Source organism: Oncorhynchus masou, chromosome 18 (assembly GCF_036934945.1).
Source record: "Oncorhynchus masou masou isolate Uvic2021 chromosome 18, UVic_Omas_1.1, whole genome shotgun sequence".
In the NCBI taxonomy this organism is placed as follows: Eukaryota; Metazoa; Chordata; class Actinopteri; order Salmoniformes; family Salmonidae; genus Oncorhynchus; species Oncorhynchus masou.
The window spans coordinates 76,826,786-76,848,279 of NC_088229.1; the positions used below are offsets into that span (position 1 = coordinate 76,826,786).

The following is a 21,494-nucleotide window of genomic DNA, read 5'->3' on the forward strand; positions in this document are numbered from 1 at the left end:
CTCCCCCTCTGCTCTCCCCCTCTGCTCTCCCCCTCCTTTGCTCTCCCTCTCCCTCCTTTGCTCTCCCCCTCTGCTCTCCCTCCCTCCTTTGCTCTCCCTCCCCCCTCTGCTCTCCCTCCCTCCTTTGCTCTCCCCCCTCTGCTCTCCCCCCTCCTTTGCTCTCCCTCTCCCTCCTTTGCTCTCCCCTCTCTGCTCTCCCTCCCTCCTTTGCTCTCCCCCTCTGCTCTCCCTCCCTCCTCTGCTCTCCCTCCCTCCTCTGCTCTCCCTCCCTCCTCTGCTCTCCCTCCCTCCTTTGCTCTCCCCTCTCTGCTCTCCCTCCCTCCTCTGCTCTCCCCTCTCTGCTCTCCCTCCCTCCTCTGCTCTCCCCTCTCTGCTCTCCCTCCCTCCTCTGCTCTCCCCTCTCTGCTCTCCCTCCCTCCTTTGCTCTCCCTCCCTCCTTTGCTCTCCCCCCTCTGCTCTCCCTCCCTCCTTTGCTCTCCCTCCCCCCTCTGCTCTCCCTCCCTCCTCTGCTCTCCCCTCTCTGCTCTCCCTCCCTCCTCTGCTCTCCCTCCCTCCTTTGCTCTCCCCCCTCTGCTCTCCCTCCCTCCTCTGCTCTCCCCTCTCTGCTCTCCCTCCCTCCTCTGCTCTCCCTCCCTCCTTTGCTCTCCCCTCTCTGCTCTCCCTCCCTCCTCTGCTCTCCCCTCTCTGCTCTCCCTCCCTCCTCTGCTCTCCCCTCTCTGCTCTCCCTCCCTCCTTTGCTCTCCCCCTCTGCTCTCCCCCCCTCCTTTGCTCTCTCTTTTTTCATCTCTCCCTTTCTGCTGACTTCCCTGTGATCCCCAGGCTGACACACACACACACTTTCTCCAGAACATGACTTCCCAAAATGATTTATGACTGGAGCTGATGGTCTGAGGGTAGAGGGGTACGGTGGAAAGGGGATACCGAATCAGAGAGGTTGTTAACCGCTTTGCTCAAGGGCAGAACGGCAGATCTTTTCACATTGCCGACTCAGGGATTCGAACCAGCGACTTTTCGGGTACTGACCCAATGTTCTTAATCACCAGACTACCTGCTGCACATTAGGGGGTAGTGATGCGGGGTGAAGCCACGCTGTTTGTTCTGTTGAGTTAATAACCCAGACAGAGACTAAAACATGCCTCCGGACATGATAGTTGTCTTCTCTCTGCTCACGTGTGAAAAATAACACAATTAATCTCCCTCTCTGTCTCTCTCTCTCTCCATCTCTCTCTCTCTCTCTGTCTCTCTCTCTGTCTTTCTCTCTGTCTCTCTCTCTGCCTTTCTCTCTCTCTGTCTCTGTCTCTCTCTCTGTCTCTCTCTCTCTCTCTCTCTCTCTCTCTCTCTCTGTCTCTCTCTCTCTCTCTCTGTCTCTCTCTCAGATACCAACGACTGCAGCCCACACCCATGGTAAGTGGAAGCTAAACATTTTCTATAGAGTCAAACAAGCGTGAACAGAACATGACAGGGTGCCTGGGTTCCAGTACTATCCGACGCTCATTCAAGCCCAGCTAAAGTATTTTAAATCATGTTGAATAGTATTTGAACCCAGATTTGTTCTGCAGTCTGTACTGCAGTTAGTTTCTCACCTGTAGGCTTTCTCTCACTTTCTCTCTCTCTCCTTCCCACCGACACACCCTTCTCTCCTTTCCTTCCATCTTCGTCTCTGTGTCATTCATAGGGTTCAGCCTCACCCTCAGCTCGTTGTTCACTCAGTGCTCCGTCCGATCATGTGTGTGTAACCTCAGGTAGTTGGAGCTGGCCGAGAATCACACAAATACTAATCTGCTCATTTTAAAGGAGACCAGAACACTGTAGAAATGCATCCAAAATGGCACCCTGTACCCTATGTGGGGCACTACTTTAGACCAGAGCCCTATGGCACCCTATCCACTACATAGTGCCCTACTTTAGACCAGGACATATGGGGTTCTGGTCTAAGGTAGTGCACTATATTGGAGTTTAGGGTGCCATAAGGCTCTGGTCTAAAGTAGGGCACTATATAGGGTGGCATAGGGCTCTGGTTTAAAGTAGTGCACTATATAGGGTGCCATTGGGCTCTGGTTTAAAGTAGGACACTATATAGGGTGGCATAGGGCTCTGGTTTAAAGTAGTGCACTATATAGGGTGCCATTGGGCTCTGGTTTAAAGTTGGACACTATATAGGGTGGCAAAGGGCTCTGGTTTAAAGTAGTGCACTATATAGGGTGCCATTGGGCTCTGGTTTAAAGTAGGACACTATATAAGGTGCCATTGGGCTCTGGTTTAAAGTAGGACACTATATAGGGTGCGATTGGGCTCTGGTTTAAAGTAGGACACTATATAGGGTGCCATTGGGCTCTGGTTTAAAGTAGGACACTATATAGGGTGCCATTGGGCTCTGGTTTAAAGTAGAACACTATATAGGGTGCCATTGGGATCTGGTTTAAAGTAGGACACTATATAGGGTGCCATTGGACTCTGGTTTAAAATAGTGCACTATATAGGGTGCCATTGGGCTCTGGTTTAAAGTAGGACACTATATAGGGTGCCATTGGGCTCTGGTTTAATGTAGGACACTATATAGGGTGCGATTGGGCTCTGGTTTAAAGTTGGACACTATATAGGGTGCCATTGGGCTCTGGTTTAAAGTAGGACACTATATGGGGTGCGATTGGGCTCTGGTTTAAAGTAGGACACTATATAGGGTGGCATTGGGCTCTGGTTTAAAGTAGGACACTATATAGGGTGCCATTGGGCTCTGGTTTAAAGTAGGACACTATATAGGGTGCCATTGGGCTCTGGTTTAAAGTAGGACACTATATAGGGTGCCATTGGGCTCTGGTTTAAAGTAGGACACTATATAGGGTGGCATTGGGCTCTGGTTTAAAGTAGGACACTATATAGGGTGCCATTGGGCTCTGGTTTAAAGTAGGACACTATATAGGGTGCCATTGGGCTCTGGTTTAAAGTAGGACCTAATATAGGGTGCCATTGGGCTTTGGTTTAAAGTAGGACACTATATAGGGTGCCTTTGGGCTCTGGTTTAAAGTAGGACACTATATAGGGTGCCATTGGGCTCTGGTTTAAAGTAGGACACTATATAGGGTGCCATTGGGCTCTGGTTTAAAGTAGTGCACTATATAGGGGAAATTCCATCATTCAATAGAATGTGTAATAATGATGGTGTAGTTATCAAGGATGACCTCCTGCCCAGTCTGAGGCCCAAATGGTACCCTGTTCCCTACACGACTGCGCCTGACCAGGACCCGCGGTGGACTTCGTAGGGAACAGGGTACCATTTGGGATGCAGACAGATAGACCCAGGGTAGACTGACTTAAATGTTTTCCTGTTGAACTGAAACTAACAGTGGGACGTAGATGGTGATTACTGACCTCATTCTTTCTCTCTCCTTCCCTCATTCTCTCTCTCTCCTTCCCTCATTCTCTCTCTCTCTCCTTCCCTCATTCTCTCTCTCTCCTTCCCTCATTCTCTCTCTCTCTCCTTCCCTCATTCTCTCTCTCTCTCCTTCCCTCATTCTCTCTCTCTCTTTCTCTCTCCTTCCCTCATTCTCTCTCTCTCCTTCCCTCATTCTCTCTCTCTCTCCTTCCCTCATTCTCTCTCTCTCTCCTTCCCTCATTCTCTCTCTCTCTCTCCTTCCCTCATTCTCTCTCTCTCCTTCCCTCATTCTCTCTCTCCTTCCCTTATTCTCTCTCTCTCCTTCACTCATTATCTCTCTCTCCTTCCCTCATTCTCTCTCTCTCTCCTTCCCTCATTCTCTCTCTCTCCTTCCCTCATTCTCTCTCTCTCCTTCCCTCATTCTCTCTCTCTCTCCTTCCCTCATTCTCTCTCTCCTTCCCTCATTCTCTCTCTCCTTCCCTCATTCTCTCTCTCTCCTTCCCTCATTCTCTCTCTCTCTCTCTCCTTCCCTCATTCTCTCTCTCTCCTTCCCTCATTCTCTCTCTCCTTCCCTCATTCTCTCTCTCTCCTTCACTCATTATCTCTCTCTCCTTCACTCATTATCTCTCTCTCCTTCCCTCATTCTCTCTCTCTCTCCTTCCCTCATTCTCTCTCTCTCCTTCCCTCATTCTCTCTCTCTCTCTCCTTCCCTCATTCTCTCTCTCCTTCCCTCATTCTCTCTCTCCTTCCCTCATTCTCTCTCTCTCCTTCCCTCATTCTTTCTCTCTCCTTCCCTCATTCTCTTTCTCTCCTTCCCTCATTCTCTCTCTCTCCTTCCCTCATTCTCTTTCTCTCCTTCCCTCATTCTCTCTCTCTCCGTCCCTCATTCTCTCTCTCTCCTTCCCTCATTCTCTCTCTCCTTCCCTCATTCTCTCTCTCTCCTTCCCTCATTCTCTCTGTCTCTCTCCTTCCCTCATTCTCTCTGTCTCTCTCCTTCCCTCATTCTCTCTCTCTCTCCTTCCCTCATTCTCTCTCTCTCTCTCCTTCCCTCATTCTCTCTCTCTCCTTCCCTCATTCTCTCTCTCTCTCTCCTTCCCTCATTCTCTCTCTCTCTCTCCTTCCCTCATTCTCTCTCTCTCTCTCCTTCCCTCATTCTCTCTCTCTCTCCTTCCCTCATTCTCTCTGTCTCTCTCCTTCCCTCATTCTCTCTCTCTCTCTCCTTCCCTCATTCTCTCTGTCTCTCTCCTTCCTTCATTCTCTCTCTCTCTCCTTCCCTCATTCTCTCTCTCTATCCTTCCCTCATTCTCTCTCTCTCTCTCCTTCCCTCATTATCTCTCTCTCTCTTTCTCTCTCCTTCCCTCATTCTCTCTCTCTCCTTCCCTCATTCTCTCTCTCTCCTTCCCTCATTCTCTCTCTCTCTTCCCTCATTCTCTCTCTCTCTTTCTCTCTCCTTCCCTCATTCTCTCTCTCTCCTTCCCTCATTCTCTCTCTCTCTTTCTCTCTCCTTCCCTCATTCTCTCTCTCTCCTTCCCTCATTCTCTCTCTCTCCTTCCCTCATTCTCTCTCTCTCCTTCCCTCATTCTCTCTCTCTCCTTCCCCCATTCTCTCTCTCTCTCCTTCCCTCATTCTCTCTCTCTCCTTCCCTCATTCTCTCTCTCTCTCCTTCCCTCAATTCTCTCTCTCTCTCCTTCCCTCATTCTCTCTCTCTCCTTCCCTCATTCTCTCTCTCTCCTTCCCTCATTCTCTCTCTCTCTCTCTCCTTCCCTCATTCTCTCTCTCTCTCCTTCCCTCATTCTCTCTCTCTCTCTCCCTTCCCTCATTCTCTCTCTCTCTCTCCTTCCCCCTCATTCTCTCTCTCTCTCTCTCTCTCCCTTCCTCATTCTCTCTCTCTCTCTCCTTCCCTCATTCTCTCTCTCTCCCTTCCCCTCATTCTCTCTCTCTCTCCTTCCCTCATTCTCTCTCTCTCTCCTTCCCTCATTCTCTCTCTCTTCCTTCCCTCATTCTCTCTCTCTCTCCTTCCCTCATTCTCTCTCTCTCTCCTTCCCTCATTCTCTCTCTCTCTCCTTCCCTCATTCTCTCTCTCTCTCCTTCCCTCATTCTCTCTCTCTCTCCTTCCCTCATTCTCTCTCTCTCCTTCCCTCATTCTCTCTCTCTCTCTCTCTTCCCTCATTCTCTCTCTCTCTCTCTCCTTCCCTCATTCTCTCTCTCTCTCTCCTTCCCTCATTCTCTCTCTCTCCTTCCCTCATTCTCTCTCTCCTTCCCTCATTCTCTCTCTCTCTCTCCTTCCCTCATTCTCTCTCTCTCTCTCCTTCCCTCATTCTCTCTCTCCTTCCCTCATTCTCTCTAGTTATAACAGTGTAGATGGTGATAACTGGTATCGATGTGAATAACTGATCTCTCTCTCCTCTCTAGTTATAACAGTGGGACCTGTGTGGATGGTGATAACTGGTATCGATGTGAATGTGCTCCAGGCTTCGCTGGGCCAGACTGCAGAATCAGTACGTATTGACACTACCTATACTCTCTCTCCCCTGCCTCACCCAACTTCCCTCACCCCTCTTCACCCTGCCTCACCCATCTTCCCTCACCCCTCTTCACCCTGCCTCACCCATCTTCTCTCTCCCACCCCTGCCTCTCTCCCCCGTGGATGAGGAGTGGGGACAGTCTAGTCGGCTAATTATCGGAGCTTTGTGCATCGGGCCATTTCCGGCCTCACCAGGCCAGCCTCGATCTTGGCCTTGGCCCTGTCACTGTTGGGCTCTGGATCACACACACACACACACACACACACACACTGGGGCAGACTGGCTTACGAGGCCAACAGCTAATCAACCAATCAGTGTTGTTTTACACACACCCACACATAGCGGTGCTCTCTGACCGTGATTACTCAGATTGTTTTCCCTCTTAAAGGCTTTCAGATGGTTTCTACATTCCTCCTGTCTGTTCACAAGGCTGTGTTCTGCAGGTCCAGCCTGCAGCTCTCTACATGCCTGCTAATGATCATGGTTCTAATGTAGAGGGAGGGAGACCCTGGGTCTGGTGGAGGAGGAGGGGAGACCCTGGGTCTGGTGGAGGAGGAGGGGAGACCCTGGGTCTGGTGGAGGAGGAGGGGAGACCCTGGGTCTGGTGGAGGAGGGAGGGGAGATCCTGGGTCTGGTGGAGGAGGAGGAGGAGGAGGAGGGGAGACCCTGGGTCTGGTGGAGGAGGGAGGGGAGACCCTGGAGGAGGGAGGGGAGACCCTGGGTCTGGTGGAGGAGGAGGGGAGATCCTGGGTCTGGTGGAGAGGAGGGGAGACCCTGGGTCTGGTGGAGGAGGAGGGAGATCCTGGGTCTGGTGGAGGAGGAGGGGAGACCCTGGGTCTGGTGGAGGAGGAGGGAGGGGAGACCCTGGGTCTGGTGGTGGTGGAGGGGAGACCCTGGGTCTGGTGGAGGAGGGGAGACCCTGGGTCTGGTGGAGGAGGAGGGGAGACCCTGGGTCTGGTGGAGGAGGAGGGGAGACCCTAAATCTGGTGGAGGAGGGAGGGGAGACCCTGGGTCTGGTGGAGGAGGAGGGGAGACCCTGGGTCTGGTGGAGGAGGAGGGGAGACCCTGGGTCTGGTGGAGGAGGGAGGGGAGACCCTGGGTCTGGTGGAGGAGGAGGGGAGACCCTGGGTCTGGTGGAGGAGGAGGGGAGACCCTAAATCTGGTGGAGGAGGGAGGGGAGACCCTGGGTCTGGTGGAGGAGGAGGGGAGACCCTGGGTCTGGTGGAGGAGGAGGGGAGACCCTGGGTCTGGTGGAGGAGGAGGATGAGGGGAGACCCTGGGTCTGGTGGAGGAGGGAGGGGAGACCCTGGGTCTGGTGGAGGAGGAGGGGAGATCCTGGGTCTGGAGGAGGAGGGAGGGGAGACCCTGGGTCTGGTGGAGGAGGAGGGGAGACCCTGGGTCTGGTGGAGGAGGAGGGGAGACCCTGGGTCTGGTGGAGGAGGGAGGGGAGACCCTGGGTCTGGTGGAGGAGGAGGGGAGACCCTGGGTCTGGAGGAGGAGGGAGGGGAGACCCTGGGTCTGGTGGTGGAGGAGGAGGAGGGGAGACCCTGGGTCTGGTGGAGGAGGAGGAGGAGGAGGGGAGACCCTGGGTCTGGTGGAGGAGGAGGGGAGACCCTGGGTCTGGTGGAGGAGGAGGAGGAGGAGGGGAGACCCTGGGTCTGGTGGAGGAGGAGGGGAGACCCTGGGTCTGGTGGAGGACGGAGGAGATCCTGGGTCTGGTGGAGGAGGAGGAGGAGGGGAGACCCTGGGTCTGGTGGAGGAGGAGGAGGAGGGGAGACCCTGGGTCTGGTGGAGGAGGAGGAGGAGGGGAGACCCTGGGTCTGGTGGAGGAGGAGGGGAGATCCTGGGTCTGGTGGAGGAGGAGGAGGAGGGGAGACCCTGGGTCTGGTGGAGGAGGAGGAGGAGGGGAGACCCTGGGTCTGGTGGAGGAGGAGGAGGAGGGGAGACCCTGGGTCTGGTGGAGGAGGAGGGGAGACCCTGGGTCTGGTGGAGGAGGAGGGGAGATCCTGGGTCTGGTGGAGGAGGAGGGGAGACCCTGGGTCTGGTGGAGGAGGAGGGGAGACCCTGGGTCTGGTGGAGGACGGAGGGGAGACCCTGGGTCTGGTGGAGGAGGAGGGGAGACCCTGGGTCTGGTGGAGGAGGAGGGGAGACCCTGGGTCTGGTGGAGGAGGGAGGGAGACCCTGGGTCTGGTGGAGGAGGAGGGGAGACCCTGGGTCTGGTGGAGGAGGGAGGGAGACCCTGGGTCTGGTGGAGGAGGAGGGGAGACCCTGGGTCTGGTGGAGGAGGGAGGGAGACCCTGGGTCTGGTGGAGGAGGAGGGGAGACCCTGGGTCTGGTGGTGGAGGGAGGGAGACCCTGGGTCTGGTGGAGGAGGAGGAGGAGGAGGAGGGGAGACCCTGGGTCTGGTGGAGGACGGAGGAGATCCTGGGTCTGGTGGAGGAGGAGGGGAGACCCTGGGTCTGGTGGAGGAGGAGGAGGAGGGGAGACCCTGGGTCTGGTGGAGGAGGAGGGGGGAGATCCTGGGTCTGGTGGAGGAGGAGGAGGAGGGGAGACCCTGGGTCTGGTGGAGGAGGAGGGGGAGATCCTGGGTCTGGTGGAGGAGGAGGGGGAGACCCTGGGTCTGGTGGAGGAGGAGGGGAGACCCTGGGTCTGGTGGAGGAGGAGGGGAGACCCTGGGTCTGGTGGAGGAGGAGGGGAGACCCTGGGTCTGGTGGAGGAGGAGGAGGAGGAGGGGAGACCCTGGGTCTGGTGGAGGAGGGAGGGGAGACCCTGGGTCTGGTGGAGGAGGAGGGGAGACCCTGGGTCTGGTGGAGGAGGAGGGGAGACCCTAAATCTGGTGGAGGAGGGAGGGGAGACCCTGGGTCTGGTGGAGGAGGAGGGGAGACCCTGGGTCTGGTGGAGGAGGAGGGGAGACCCTGGGTCTGGTGGAGGAGGAGGGGAGACCCTAAATCTGGTGGAGGAGGGAGGGGAGACCCTGGGTCTGGTGGAGGAGGAGGGGAGACCCTGGGTCTGGTGGAGGAGGAGGGGAGATCCTGGGTCTGGTGGAGGAGGAGGAGGAGGGGAGACCCTGGGTCTGGTGGAGGAGGAGGAGGAGACCCTGGGTCTGGTGGAGGACGGAGGGGAGACCCTGGGTCTGGTGGAGGAGGAGGAGGAGGGGAGACCCTGGGTCTGGTGGAGGAGGAGGAGGAGGGGAGACCCTGGGTCTGGTGGAGGAGGAGGGGAGACCCTAAATCTGGTGGAGGAGGGAGGGGAGACCCTGGGTCTGGTGGAGGAGGAGGGGAGACCCTGGGTCTGGTGGAGGAGGAGGGGAGACCCTGGGTCTGGTGGAGGAGGAGGGGAGACCCTAAATCTGGTGGAGGAGGGAGGGGAGACCCTGGGTCTGGTGGAGGAGGAGGGGAGACCCTGGGTCTGGTGGAGGAGGAGGGGAGACCCTGGGTCTGGTGGAGGAGGAGGGGAGATCCTGGGTCTGGTGGAGGAGGAGGGGAGACCCTGGGTCTGGTGGAGGAGGAGGATGAGGGGAGACCCTGGGTCTGGTGGAGGAGGAGGAGGAGGGGAGACCCTGGGTCTGGTGGAGGAGGAGGAGGAGGGGAGACCCTGGGTCTGGTGGAGGAGGAGGGGGGAGATCCTGGGTCTGGTGGAGGAGGAGGGGAGACCCTGGGTCTGGTGGAGGAGGAGGGGGAGACCCTGGGTCTGGTGGAGGAGGAGGAGGAGGGGAGACCCTGGGTCTGGTGGAGGAGGAGGAGGAGGGGAGACCCTGGGTCTGGTGGAGGAGGAGGGGGAGACCCTGGGTCTGGTGGAGGAGGAGGGGGAGACCCTGGGTCTGGTGGAGGAGGGAGGGGAGAACCTGGGTCTGGTGGAGGACGGAGGGGAGACCCTGGGTCTGGTGGAGGAGGGAGGGGAGACCCTGGGTCTGGTGGAGGAGGAGGGGAGATCCTGGGTCAGGTGGAGGAGGGGGGGAGACCCTGGGTCTGGTGGAGGACGGAGGGTAGACCCTGGGTCTGGTGGAGGAGGGGAGACCCTGGGTCTGGTGGAGGAGGAGGGGAGACCCTGGGTCTGGTGGAGGAGGGAGGGGAGACCCTGGGTCTGGTGGAGGAGGGAGGGGAGACCCTGGGTCTGGTGGAGGAGGGAGGGGAGACCCTGGGTCTGGTGGAGGAGGGAGGGGAGACCCTGGGTCTGGTGGAGGACGGAGGGGAGACCCTGGGTCTGGTGGAGGAGGGAGGGGAGACCCTGGGTCTGGTGGAGGAGGGAGGGGAGACCCTGGGTCTGGTGGAGGAGGGAGGTGAGACCCTAAATCTGGTGGAGGAGGGAGGGGAGACCCTGGTGGTGGTGGAGGAGGAGGGGAGATCCTGGGTCTGGTGGAGGAGGAGGGGAGATCCTGGGTCTGGTGGAGGAGGGAGGGGAGACCCTGGGTCTGGTGGAGGAGGGAGGTGAGACCCTAAATCTGGTGGAGGAGGGAGGGGAGACCCTGGTGGTGGTGGAGGAGGAGGGGAGATCCTGGGTCTGGTGGAGGAGGGAGGGGAGACCCTGGGTCTGGTGGTGGAGGGAGGGGAGACCCTGGGTCTGGTGGAGGAGGAGGGTAGACCCTGGGTCTGGTGGAGGAGGAGGGGAGACCCTGGGTCTGGTGGAGGAGGAGGGGAGACCCTGGGTCTGGTGGTGGTGGAGGGAGGAGGGGAGACCCTGGGTCTGGTGGTGGTGGAGGGAGGAGGGGAGACCCTGGGTCTGGTGGTGGTGGAGGGAGGAGGGGAGACCCTGGGTCTGGAGGAGGAGGAGGGAGGAGGGGAGACCCTGGGTCTGGAGGAGGAGGAGGGAGGGGAGATCAATAATACATCTGGGCTGATTTAGAGACGGTTTGCTAGTCTGTTGGTGACTGTTTGCTAGTCTGTTGGTGACTGTTTGCCAGTCTGTTGGTGACTGTTTGCTAGTCTGTTGGTGACTGTTTGCTGGTCTGTTGGTGACTGTTTGCTAGTCTGTTGGTGACTGTTTGCTAGTCTGTTGGTGACTGTTTGCTAGTCTGTTGGTGACTGTTTGCTAGTCTGTTGGTGACTGTTTGCTAGTCTGTTGGTGACTGTTTGCTGGTCTGTTGGTGACTGTTTGCTAGTCTGTTGGTGACTGTTTGCTAGTCTGTTGGTGACTGTTTGCTGGTCTGTTGGTGACTGTTTGCTGGTCTGTTGGTGACTGTTTGCTAGTCTGTTGGTGACTGTTTGCTGGTCTGTTGGTGACTGTTTGAAAAGTCAGCTCACAAATCTGTCTTTGTTGATCATAATTTGACTGACCCCTGACCCCTGTTTTATTCTCTCCTGGGTGTTTTTTAGATATCAACGAGTGCCAGTCTTCTCCCTGTATCTTTGGTTCCTGTATTGATGAGATCAATGGCTACCGCTGCCTGTGTCCCCAAGACAGAGCTGGACCACGCTGTCAGGAAGGTAGGCTGGTTAGGGTTAGGGTAGGCTGGTTAACACAGTCAGCCAGTCTGAAAGGTAGGCTGGTTAACACAGTCAGTCAGTCAGGAAGGTAGGCTGGTTAACACAGTCAGTCAGTCTGGAAGGTAGGCTGGTTAACACAGTCAGTCAGTCTGGAAGGTAGGCTGGTTAACTCAGTCAGTCAGTCAGTCTGGAAGGTAGGCTGGTTAACTCAGTCAGTCAGTCTGGAAGGTAGGCTGGTTAACTCAGTCAGTCAGTCAGTCTGGAAGGTAGGCTGGTTAACACAGTCAGTCAGTCTGGAAGGTAGGCTGGTTAACACAGTCAGTCAGTCTGGAAGGTAGGCTGGTTAACACAGTCAGTCAGTCTGGAAGGTAGGCTGGTTAACTCAGTCAGTCAGTCAGTCTGGAAGGTAGGCTGGTTAACTCATTCAGTCAGTCTGGAAGGTAGGCTGGTTAACTCAGTCAGTCAGTCAGTCTGGAAGGTAGGCTGGTTAACACAGTCAGTCAGTCTGGAAGGTAGGCTGGTTAACACAGTCAGTCAGTCTGGAAGGTAGGCTGGTTAACTCAGTCAGTCAGTCAGTCTGGAAGGTAGGCTGGTTAACACAGTCAGTCAGTCTGGAAGGTAGGCTGGTTAACTCAGTCAGTCAGTCAGTCTGGAAGGTAGGCTGGTTAACTCAGTCAGTCAGTCAGTCTGGAAGGTAGGCTGGTTAACACAGTCAGTCAGTCTGGAAGGTAGGCTGGTTAACTCAGTCAGTCAGTCAGTCTGGAAGGTAGGCTGGTTAACACAGTCAGTCAGTCTGGAAGGTAGGCTGGTTAACACAGTCAGTCAGTCTGGAAGGTAGGCTGGTTAACACAGTCAGTCAGTCTGGAAGGTAGGCTGGTTAACTCAGTCAGTCAGTCAGTCTGGAAGGTAGGCTGGTTAACTCAGTCAGTCAGTCAGTCAGTCTGGAAGGTAGGCTGGTTAACACAGTCAGTCTGGAAGATAGGCTGGTTAACACAGTCAGTCAGTCTGGAAGATAGGCTGGTTAACACAGTCAGTCAGTCTGGAAGGTAGGCTGGTTAACACAGTCAGTCTGGAAGGTAGGCTGGTTAACTCAGTCAGTCAGTCTGGAAGGTAGGCTGGTTAACTCATTCAGTCAGTCAGTCTGGAAGGTAGGCTGGTTAACTCAGTCAGTCAGTCAGTCAGTCTGGAAGGTAGGCTGGTTAACTCAGTCAGTCAGTCAGTCTGGAAGGTAGGCTGGTTAACTCAGTCAGTCAGTCTGGAAGGTAGGCTGGTTAACTCATTCAGTCAGTCAGTCTGGAAGGTAGGCTGGTTAACTCAGTCAGTCAGTCAGTCTGGAAGGTAGGCTGGTTAACTCAGTCAGTCAGTCTGGAAGGTAGGCTGGTTAACTCATTCAGTCAGTCAGTCTGGAAGGTAGGCTGGTTAACTCAGTCAGTCAGTCAGTCTGGAAGGTAGGCTGGTTAACTCAGTCAGTCTGGAAGGTAGGCTGGTTAACTCATTCAGTCAGTCAGTCTGGAAGGTAGGCTGGTTAACACAGTCAGTCTGGAAGGTAGGCTGGTTAACTCATTCAGTCAGTCAGTCAGTCTGGAAGGTAGGCTGGTTAACTCAGTCAGTCAGTCAGTCAGTCTGGAAGGTAGGCTGGTTAACTCAGTCAGTCAGTCAGTCTGGAAGGTAGGCTGGTTAACTCATTGAGTCAGTCTGGAAGGTAGGCTGGTTAACTCAGTCAGTCAGTCTGGAAGGTAGGCTGGTTAACTCAGTCAGTCAGTCTGGAAGGTAGGCTGGTTAACCCAGTCAGTCAGTCAGTCAGTCTGGAAGGTAGGCTGGTTAACACAGTCAGTCAGTCTGGAAGGTAGGCTGGTTAACACAGTCAGTCTGGAAGATAGGCTGGTTAACACAGTCAGTCAGTCTGGAAGGTAGGCTGGTTAACTCAGTCAGTCAGTCAGTCTGGAAGGTAGGCTGGTTAAGTCAGTCAGTCAGTCTGGAAGGTAGGCTGGTTAACACAGTCAGTCTGGAAGGTAGGCTGGTTAACTCAGTCAGTCTGGAAGGTAGGCTGGTTAACTCAGTCAGTCTGGAAGGTAGGCTGGTTAAGTCAGTCAGTCAGTCTGGAAGGTAGGCTGGTTAACACAGTCAGTCTGGAAGGTAGGCTGGTTAACTCAGTCAGTCAGTCAGTCTGGAAGGTAGGCTGGTTAACACAGTCAGTCTGGAAGGTAGGCTGGTTAACTCAGTCAGTCTGGAAGGTAGGCTGGTTAACACAGTCAGTCTGGAAGGTAGGCTGGTTAACTCAGTCAGTCTGGAAGGTAGGCTGGTTAACACAGTCAGTCTGGAAGGTAGGCTGGTTAACTCAGTCAGTCAGTCTGGAAGGTAGGCTGGTTAACTCAGTCAGTCTGGAAGGTAGGCTGGTTAACTCAGTGAGTCAGGAAGGTAGGCTGGTTAACTCAGTGAGTCAGGAAGGTAGGCTGGTTAACTCAGTCAGTCAGTCAGTCTGGAAGGTAGGCTGGTTACCTCAGCCAGTCAGGAAGGTAGGCTGGTTACCTCAGCCAGTCAGGAGAGCCTTCATCGTTGTGATTTCATCCCGTTGTGTTTCAGTGACTCAGAGGCCGTGCTCTGTGAACGGTCGTCTGACCGCTGAAGGATCGAAGTGGGATGAGGACTGCAACGCCTGTCAGTGTTTTAATGGGAAGGTGGTGTGTACCAGGGTACGTACGAACTACTCTCTTACCTTTCATCCACCTGGGTTTTGTCTCGAAGAACCTTGCCTGGTGCGATGGAAGCAATGGAATAGTCACAAAAGTGCAACCTGCCTATCTGATGCTGAAACAATTTGAACCCAGGTAGATTTCTGAGTCTTATTGTGTGGATCTTGATTGGGTATTTTGTCTCGTTTTCCAGATGTGGTGTGGTCCTAAGTCGTGCCGGGTCAGCGGTGGGGTCAAAAGTCGAGGCAGCGGAGGAGGCGGGGCCGGGTGTCGGTCTGGTCAGAGCTGTGTACCAATCAGGGAGGAGCAGTGTTTTGTCCGGCCGTGTCTGAATCTTGGGGAGTGCCACCCCTCCTCCCCACCAACCACCAAATGTCACCCCAGCTCCGGTTACCACGACAACAGCTGCTCCAACATCACGTTTACGTTCACCAAGGAGACCATGCCCAGGGTGAGTCGGTCCTTCTCCCTCCTCTTCTACTGTTCAACTCACACCCCTATTTCATATAGTGCACTACGCAGTGTCTTACCTGTCCTCCACTGCCCGGCTGCTCGGCCCTGCGCTCTCGGCCCTGCGCTCTCGGCCCTGCGCTCTCGGCCCTGCGCTCTCGGCCCTGCGCTCTCAGCTCCTCTGTCACTCTCTAACTCAATATGGCAGTTGGCTGCGTTTACACAGGCAGCCCAATTCTGATCTTTTGGCCAAATATCATCAAAAGAGATGATCTGATTGGTGTAGACAATATCAAAATTATGCTGCCTGTGTAAACGCAGCCAACTGTGACAGACCGGGTTCTGAACAAACACCTCGCTCCGAGCTCAACCAGCTACTCATCCTGACCGGTCCAACTCCAACTTGCTCTTGATAGGTTCAGTCAGTTCCCGCTAGAGGAACGAGAAAAGGGGACTTTCTCATTTTGTGTCCCTGTGCTGTTTCCATCCAAATCAGATCACATTTTATTTGTCACATGCTTTGTTAACAACAGGTGTAGGGTAACAGGGAAATGCTTACGGGCCCTTCCCAACAATGTAGAAAAATAATTTCACAAGGAATAAATACACAATGAGTAACAATAACTTGACTATATACACGGGGTACCAGTACAGAATCGATGTGCAGGGGTACGAGGGTTACGAGGTCATTGAGGTCGATACTGTACATATACAGTGACTTTTTCCACATTTTATTTTAAAGGCTTTTTCTAAAATGGATTAAATTGTTTGTTTTTTCCTCATCTACACACAATAACCCCATAACGAGGTCACAATAACCCCATAACGACCTCACAATAACCCCATAACGAGGTCACAATAACCCCATAACGACCTCACAATAACCCCATAACGACCTCACAATAACCCCATAACGACCTCACAATAACCCCATAACGACCTCACAATAACCCCATAACGACCTCACAATAACCCCATAACGACCTCACAATAACCCCATAACGACCTCACAATAACCCCATAACGAGGTCACAATAACCCCATAACGAGGTCACAATAACCCCATAACGACCTCACAATAACCCCATAACGACCTCACAATAACCCCATAACGACCTCACAATAACCCCATAACGACCTCACAATAACCCCATAACGACCTCACAATAACCCCATAACGACCTCACAATAACCCCATAACGAGGTCACAATAACCCCATAACGACCTCACAATAACCCCATAACGACCTCACAATAACCCCATAACGACCTCACAATAACCCCATAACGACCTCACAATAACCCCATAACGAGGTCACAATAACCCCATAACGAGGTCACAATAACCCCATAACGAGGTCACAATAACCCCATAACGACCTCACAATAACCCCATAACGACCTCACAATAACCCCATAACGAGGTCACAATAACCCCATAACAACCTCACAATAACCCCATAACGAGGTCACAATAACCCCATAACGACCTCACAATAACCCCATAACGACCTCACAATAACCCCATAACGAGGTCACAATAACCCCATAACGAGGTCACAATAACCCCATAACGAGGTCACAATAACCCCATAACGACCTCACAATAACCCCATAATGACAAAGAATTTTGTTTTTTTTAAGACATATCATCTAAGTATTCAGACCCTTTACTCAGTACTTTGTTGAAGCACCTTTGGCAGCAATTACAGCCTCTGGTCTTCTTGGGTATGACTCCATAAGCTTGACGCATCTCTATTTGTGGAGTTTCTCACATTCTTCTCTGCAGTTCCTCTAAAGTTCTGTCAGGTTGGATGGGGAGCGTTGCTGCCAGCTATTTTCAGGTCTCTCCAGAGATGTTCGATCAGGTTCAAGTCCGGGGTCTGGCTGGGCCACTCAAGGACATGCAGAGACTTGTCCCGAAGACACTTCTGTGTTGTCTTGGCTGTGTGCTTAGGGTCGTTGTCCTGTTGGAAGGTGAACCTTCACCCCAGTCTGAGGTCCTGAGTGTTCTGGAGCAGGTTTTTAATCAAGGATCTCTCTGTTCACTTTTCCCTCGATCCTGACTAGTCCTCCAGTCCCTGCCACTGAAAAACATCCCCAGAGCATGACGCTGCCACCACCATGCTTCACCGTAGGGATGCTGCCACCACCATGCTTCACCGTAGGGACGCTGCCACCACCATGCTTCACCGTAGGGATGGTGCCAGATTTCCTCCAGAAAAGGTTTTTCTCTGCTAAAACATTCGTTGAGGATGAGGAGAGACGGGGACCGCAGAACGCTGTCACTGTCTGAAGCGAAAGCTGTCACGCTTGTTAGGCAACTGCAGAGTGATGAGGCTTTGTTCTGATGGAGTCGCCAGCCGTCCTGTTGCAGCTTAGATTGCCATGATCTCCTCTGTGTGTGTTCTGACATTCATCTTACAATAATCCTACATTGCGGCCACAGTATTAACTCAGTCTCTTGACAGCTGTTATGGATGATGTAGTTTGGGTTTCAGATGAAGAACACCCATAAAACCTCTATACCCAGGCGGTGCCAAGAGGAAAGCCCTAAAAAATTATCCAAGACTCCAACCACCCAGGTTGTTCTCTCTGCGACGGTGAGCCGCACTGCTGAACCAAGTCTGGATCCAACAGAACAAGAACAGCTTCTACCTCCAAGCCATAAGACTGATAAATAGTTAGTCCGGGTACCAATTGGTTAACTATTTAAACTATCTGCGTTGACCCTTTTTGTACCAACTCTTGACTCATCACATACACTGCTGCTACTGTTTATTATCTATCCTGTTGCCTAGTTACTCGTGCCCGACCTGCAGTGCATTCTGGAAAGTATTCAGATCCCTTCCCCATTTTGTTACGTTACGGCCTTATTCTAAAATGGATTAAATAGAACATTTCATCATCAATCTACACACAATACCCCACCTGTACCCCTGCACATTGACTCTGTTCCGTAACCCCCTGTATATAACCTCCACATTGACTCTGTACCGTAATACCCTGTATATAGCCTCCACATTGACTCTGTACCGTAATACCCTGTATATAGCCTCCACATTGACTCTGTACCGTAATACCCTGTATATAGCCTCCACCTGGACTCTGTACCGGTACACCCTGTATATAGCCTCCACATTGACTCTGTACCGGTACACCCTGTATATAGCCTCCACATTGACTCTGAGTTGTGACAAATAAAGTGTATTTTAATAATGACAAATCGAAAACAGGTTTTTAGAAATGTTTGCGAATGTATAAACAAATAATATTTAAACCCTTAATAATATTGATAATAATAATAATATATGACCCTTTGATATGAGACTCGAAATTGAGCTCAGGTGCATCCTGTTTCCGTTGATCATCCTTGAGATGTTTTCTAAACTCAGAAAAAAACAAAACGTCCCTTTTTCAGGACCCTGTGTTTCAAAGATAATTCGTAAAAATCCAAATAACTTCACAGATCTTCATTGTAAAAAGGTTTAAACACTGTTTCCCAATGCTTGTTCAGTGAAAAACATTGGAAGTGGTTTATCCATCTCCATTTTGGATAGATAACTCTTCGTGTTTTCCAATTTTCACAGAAGTGGATTCTTCAGTTACATTGAGCTGATTTCTGACGTGCTGCTCCTTCTTTTTCCGTCGTGTATTTCTGTATTGTTGTAGTGATTCACCATAGTGAAGTCATAGGCTCAGGTTTTCTGGGTCACAATTATTTTGGTTGGATAGATTTCTCAATTTCGGCATTCTCCATCAAACCATTTGTCATTGTTGTTCATTTTCTTAAAGTTGTCTGCTTGAAATTTTTAGGTGAGATTAGATAGTACATTTGACCTTTCAGTTTCCCTGTTTGTTTTATAAGTTTACAACTTCACTATTACAGTGAAATGTTTTGTCCAGGAAGTCGTCTAAAAGGGATTGAATGTGTTGTTGCCTAATTGTTTTTTTGGTTCCCACACTACTTTCCTTTCATCTGTAGCATTTCTTAATATTATTCAGTTCCTTTGACTTTGATGACTCATGATTTGAGTATTGCTCTGTTCAGGTAGACTTTCCCTCTCTGTCTCTCTCTCCAGTGTGTAACTTTCTCTCTTCTTTCTCTCTCTCCAGGGTCTGAGTATCGAGGCAGTGTGTAAGCAGCTGAGACAACTCTATGTGCTGAATAATGTGTCCTCTGAGTATTCTGTTTCCATAACCTGTGACCCTTCAACCTCCGCCAGCAACGAGATCCATCTCAGCATCGTAAGTCAAGTCGTGTGTGTGTGTGTGTGTCTTGGGGTTAAAAGCACAAATACATATTTCTGTGGACTGTAAGGAAAATAAGAATGCACAGTCGTGGCCAAAAGTTTTGAGAATGACACAAATATTAATTTTCACAAAGTCTGCTGCCTCAGTTTATATGATGGCAATTTGCATATACTCCAGAATGTTATGAAGAGTGATCAGGTGAATTGTAAAGTCCCTCTTTGCCATGCAAATAAACTGAATCCCCCAAAAACATTTCCACCGCATTTCAGCCCTGCCACAAAAGGACCAGCTGACATCATGTCAGTGATTCTCTCGTTAACACAGGTGTGAGTATTGACGAGGACACGGCTGGAGATCACTCTGTCATTCTGATTGAGTTCGAATAACAGACTGGAAGCTTCAAAAGGAGGGTGGTACTTGGAATGATTGTTCTTCCTCTGTCAACCATGGTTACCTGCACGGAAACACGTGCCGTCATAATTGCTTTGCACAAAAAGGGCTTCAAAGGCAAGGATATTGCTGCCAGTAAGATTGCACCTAAATCAACCATTTATCAGATCATCAGGGACTTCAAGGAGAGTGATTCAATTGTTGTGAAGAAGGCTTCAGGGCGCCCAAGAAAGTCCAGCAAGTGCCAGGACCGTCTCCTAAAGTTGATTCAGCTGCAGGATTGGGGCACCACCAGTGCAGAGCTTTCTCAGGCATGGCAGCAGGCAGGTGTGAGTGCATCTGCATGCACAGTGAGGCAAAGACTTTTGGAGGATGGCCTGGTGTCAAGAAGGGCAGCAAAGAAGCCACTTCTCTCCAGGAAAAACATCAGGGACAGACTGATATTCTGCAAAAGGTACAGGGATTGGACTGCTGAGGACTGGGGTAAAGTCATGTTCTCTGATGAATCCCCTTTCTGATTGTTTGGGGCATCTGGAAAAAAGCTTGTCCTGAGAAGACAAGGTGAGCGCTACCATCAGTCCTGTGTCATGTCAACAGTAAAGCATCCTGAGACCATGTGTAGGGTTGCTTCTCAGCCAAGGGAGTGGGCTCACTCACAATTTTGCCTAAGAACACAACTATGAATAAAGAATGGTACCAACCATCCTCCGAGAGCAACTTCTCCCAACCATCCAGGAACAGTTTGGTGACGAACAATGCCTTTTCCAGCACGATGGAGCAACTTGCCATAAGGCAAAAGTGGTAACTAAGTGGCTCGGGGAACCAAACATCAATATTTTGGGTCCATGGTCAGGAAACTCCCCAGACCTTAATCCCATTGAGAACTTGTGGTCAATCCTCAAGAGGCGGGTGGACAAACAAAAACCCACAAATGCTGACAAACTCCAAGCATTGATTATGCAAGAATGGGCTGCCATCAGTCAGGATGTGGCCCAGAAGTTAACTGACAGCATGCCAGGGCGGATTACAGAGGTCTTGAAAAAAGAAGGGTCAACACTACAGTTGTTGCCAATAACAGCCTTTGACACTTTATAAAATGCTTGTAATTATACTTCAGTAATCCATAGAAACATCTGACAAAAATATCTAAAGACACCGAAGCAGCAAACTTTGTGGAAATTAATATTAGTGTCATTCTCAAAACGTTTGGCCACGACTGTATGGTCTGCAAAGTGAAGCTATAAGGATCTCCCTAAGACTTCATAAGTCCACTACGGAGCAGAGCTGGCCTGGTTACGCCATAGTCCTTTTCACACTACGGAGCAGAGCTGGCCTGGTTACGCCATAGTCCTTTTCACACTACGGAGCAGAGCTGGCCTGGTTACGCCATAGACAGTCATGCATGATTTTACAATTTGTGTTCTATTCAACTGTATTTGTCACCATGCTCCGGATAATCGCTACAGATGAGATACGCTGGCTGGCTGTTGTGAGATTTAGTGTTTCGCTGTAGCCAGAAAACAACAACAACCATTTTAATCTGAAGACACGGTATATCAAGACCTCCAATCCCCTTTTCTTTCTGTTTTCTTTGGTTTTCTGGGCCTGTATTCGTAAAGTGTCTCCTGCTGATCTAGAATCAGGTGTTTGCCTTTTTATCTCATAACGAATAAAGACTAAATGGCCATGGGGACCTGAGCCTAGATCAGCACCCCTTATTATGAAAACGGGCCCCGATGAAGCAGAAACTCCACACTTTTCCCTGTGTGTTGTAGGGATGATTCCTATATCCCAACAGACATCAGTTAGTTAGTCCAATACTTGCGAGAGTAATCATAGAAAAATAACGTTAACAATGAAAAGGCTTTCTCTAAATTAAATTATCTTTGTGACATTGCAGCGCACAATTATATTATGATGTAATAAAGTAAATAATAATAATAATAATAAATAAGCAGCACCCAAGTCTCAGAAAGTCATTTTATTTTATCTATTTACGTTTTATTTGATTTATTTTGATTGATTTATTTTTGATTTATTTGATTTATTTACGTTTTGACTATCCTGATATCCGAAGAAATGTCATTATTCGAATAGTAGTGAAATGATTTCCATCCCTAGTGTTTTACAGGTTTACAGCTAACCTATAAAGGAGGTAACAGATACCCAACCAGTATAACACCCCCCCCCCCCCCTTCTCTCTCTTCAGTACACAGAGGACCACCTGATGGACAGATCCCCTATAAAGGAGGTAACAGAAAGGCTCGTCGATCTGGTGTCTCAACACCATGGCAATAACAGCATCATCACCGCCATCGCCAAGGTCCGTGTGCAGCGGAGGCCTAGCGCCAGCCAGACGGGTACGATTCATTCTCTCTCTCTCTCA

The 21,494-nt window shown here is 51.6% G+C and overlaps 1 protein-coding gene across 1 annotated transcript in view; it reads left to right on the top strand.

The window, feature by feature from the left end:
* The window catches only part of jag1b (jagged canonical Notch ligand 1b), a 114,880-nt gene that overhangs the window by 81,340 nt on the left and 12,046 nt on the right, over nucleotides 1-21,494 (top strand). The window contains exons 19-25 of the mRNA XM_064924485.1: nucleotides 1,377-1,404; nucleotides 5,786-5,871; nucleotides 11,211-11,321; nucleotides 13,905-14,014; nucleotides 14,208-14,465; nucleotides 18,581-18,712; nucleotides 21,318-21,468. Coding sequence (XP_064780557.1) covers nucleotides 1,377-1,404; nucleotides 5,786-5,871; nucleotides 11,211-11,321; nucleotides 13,905-14,014; nucleotides 14,208-14,465; nucleotides 18,581-18,712; nucleotides 21,318-21,468 — 876 coding nt within the window. The remainder of the gene's footprint in view (nucleotides 1-1,376; nucleotides 1,405-5,785; nucleotides 5,872-11,210; nucleotides 11,322-13,904; nucleotides 14,015-14,207; nucleotides 14,466-18,580; nucleotides 18,713-21,317; nucleotides 21,469-21,494) is intronic.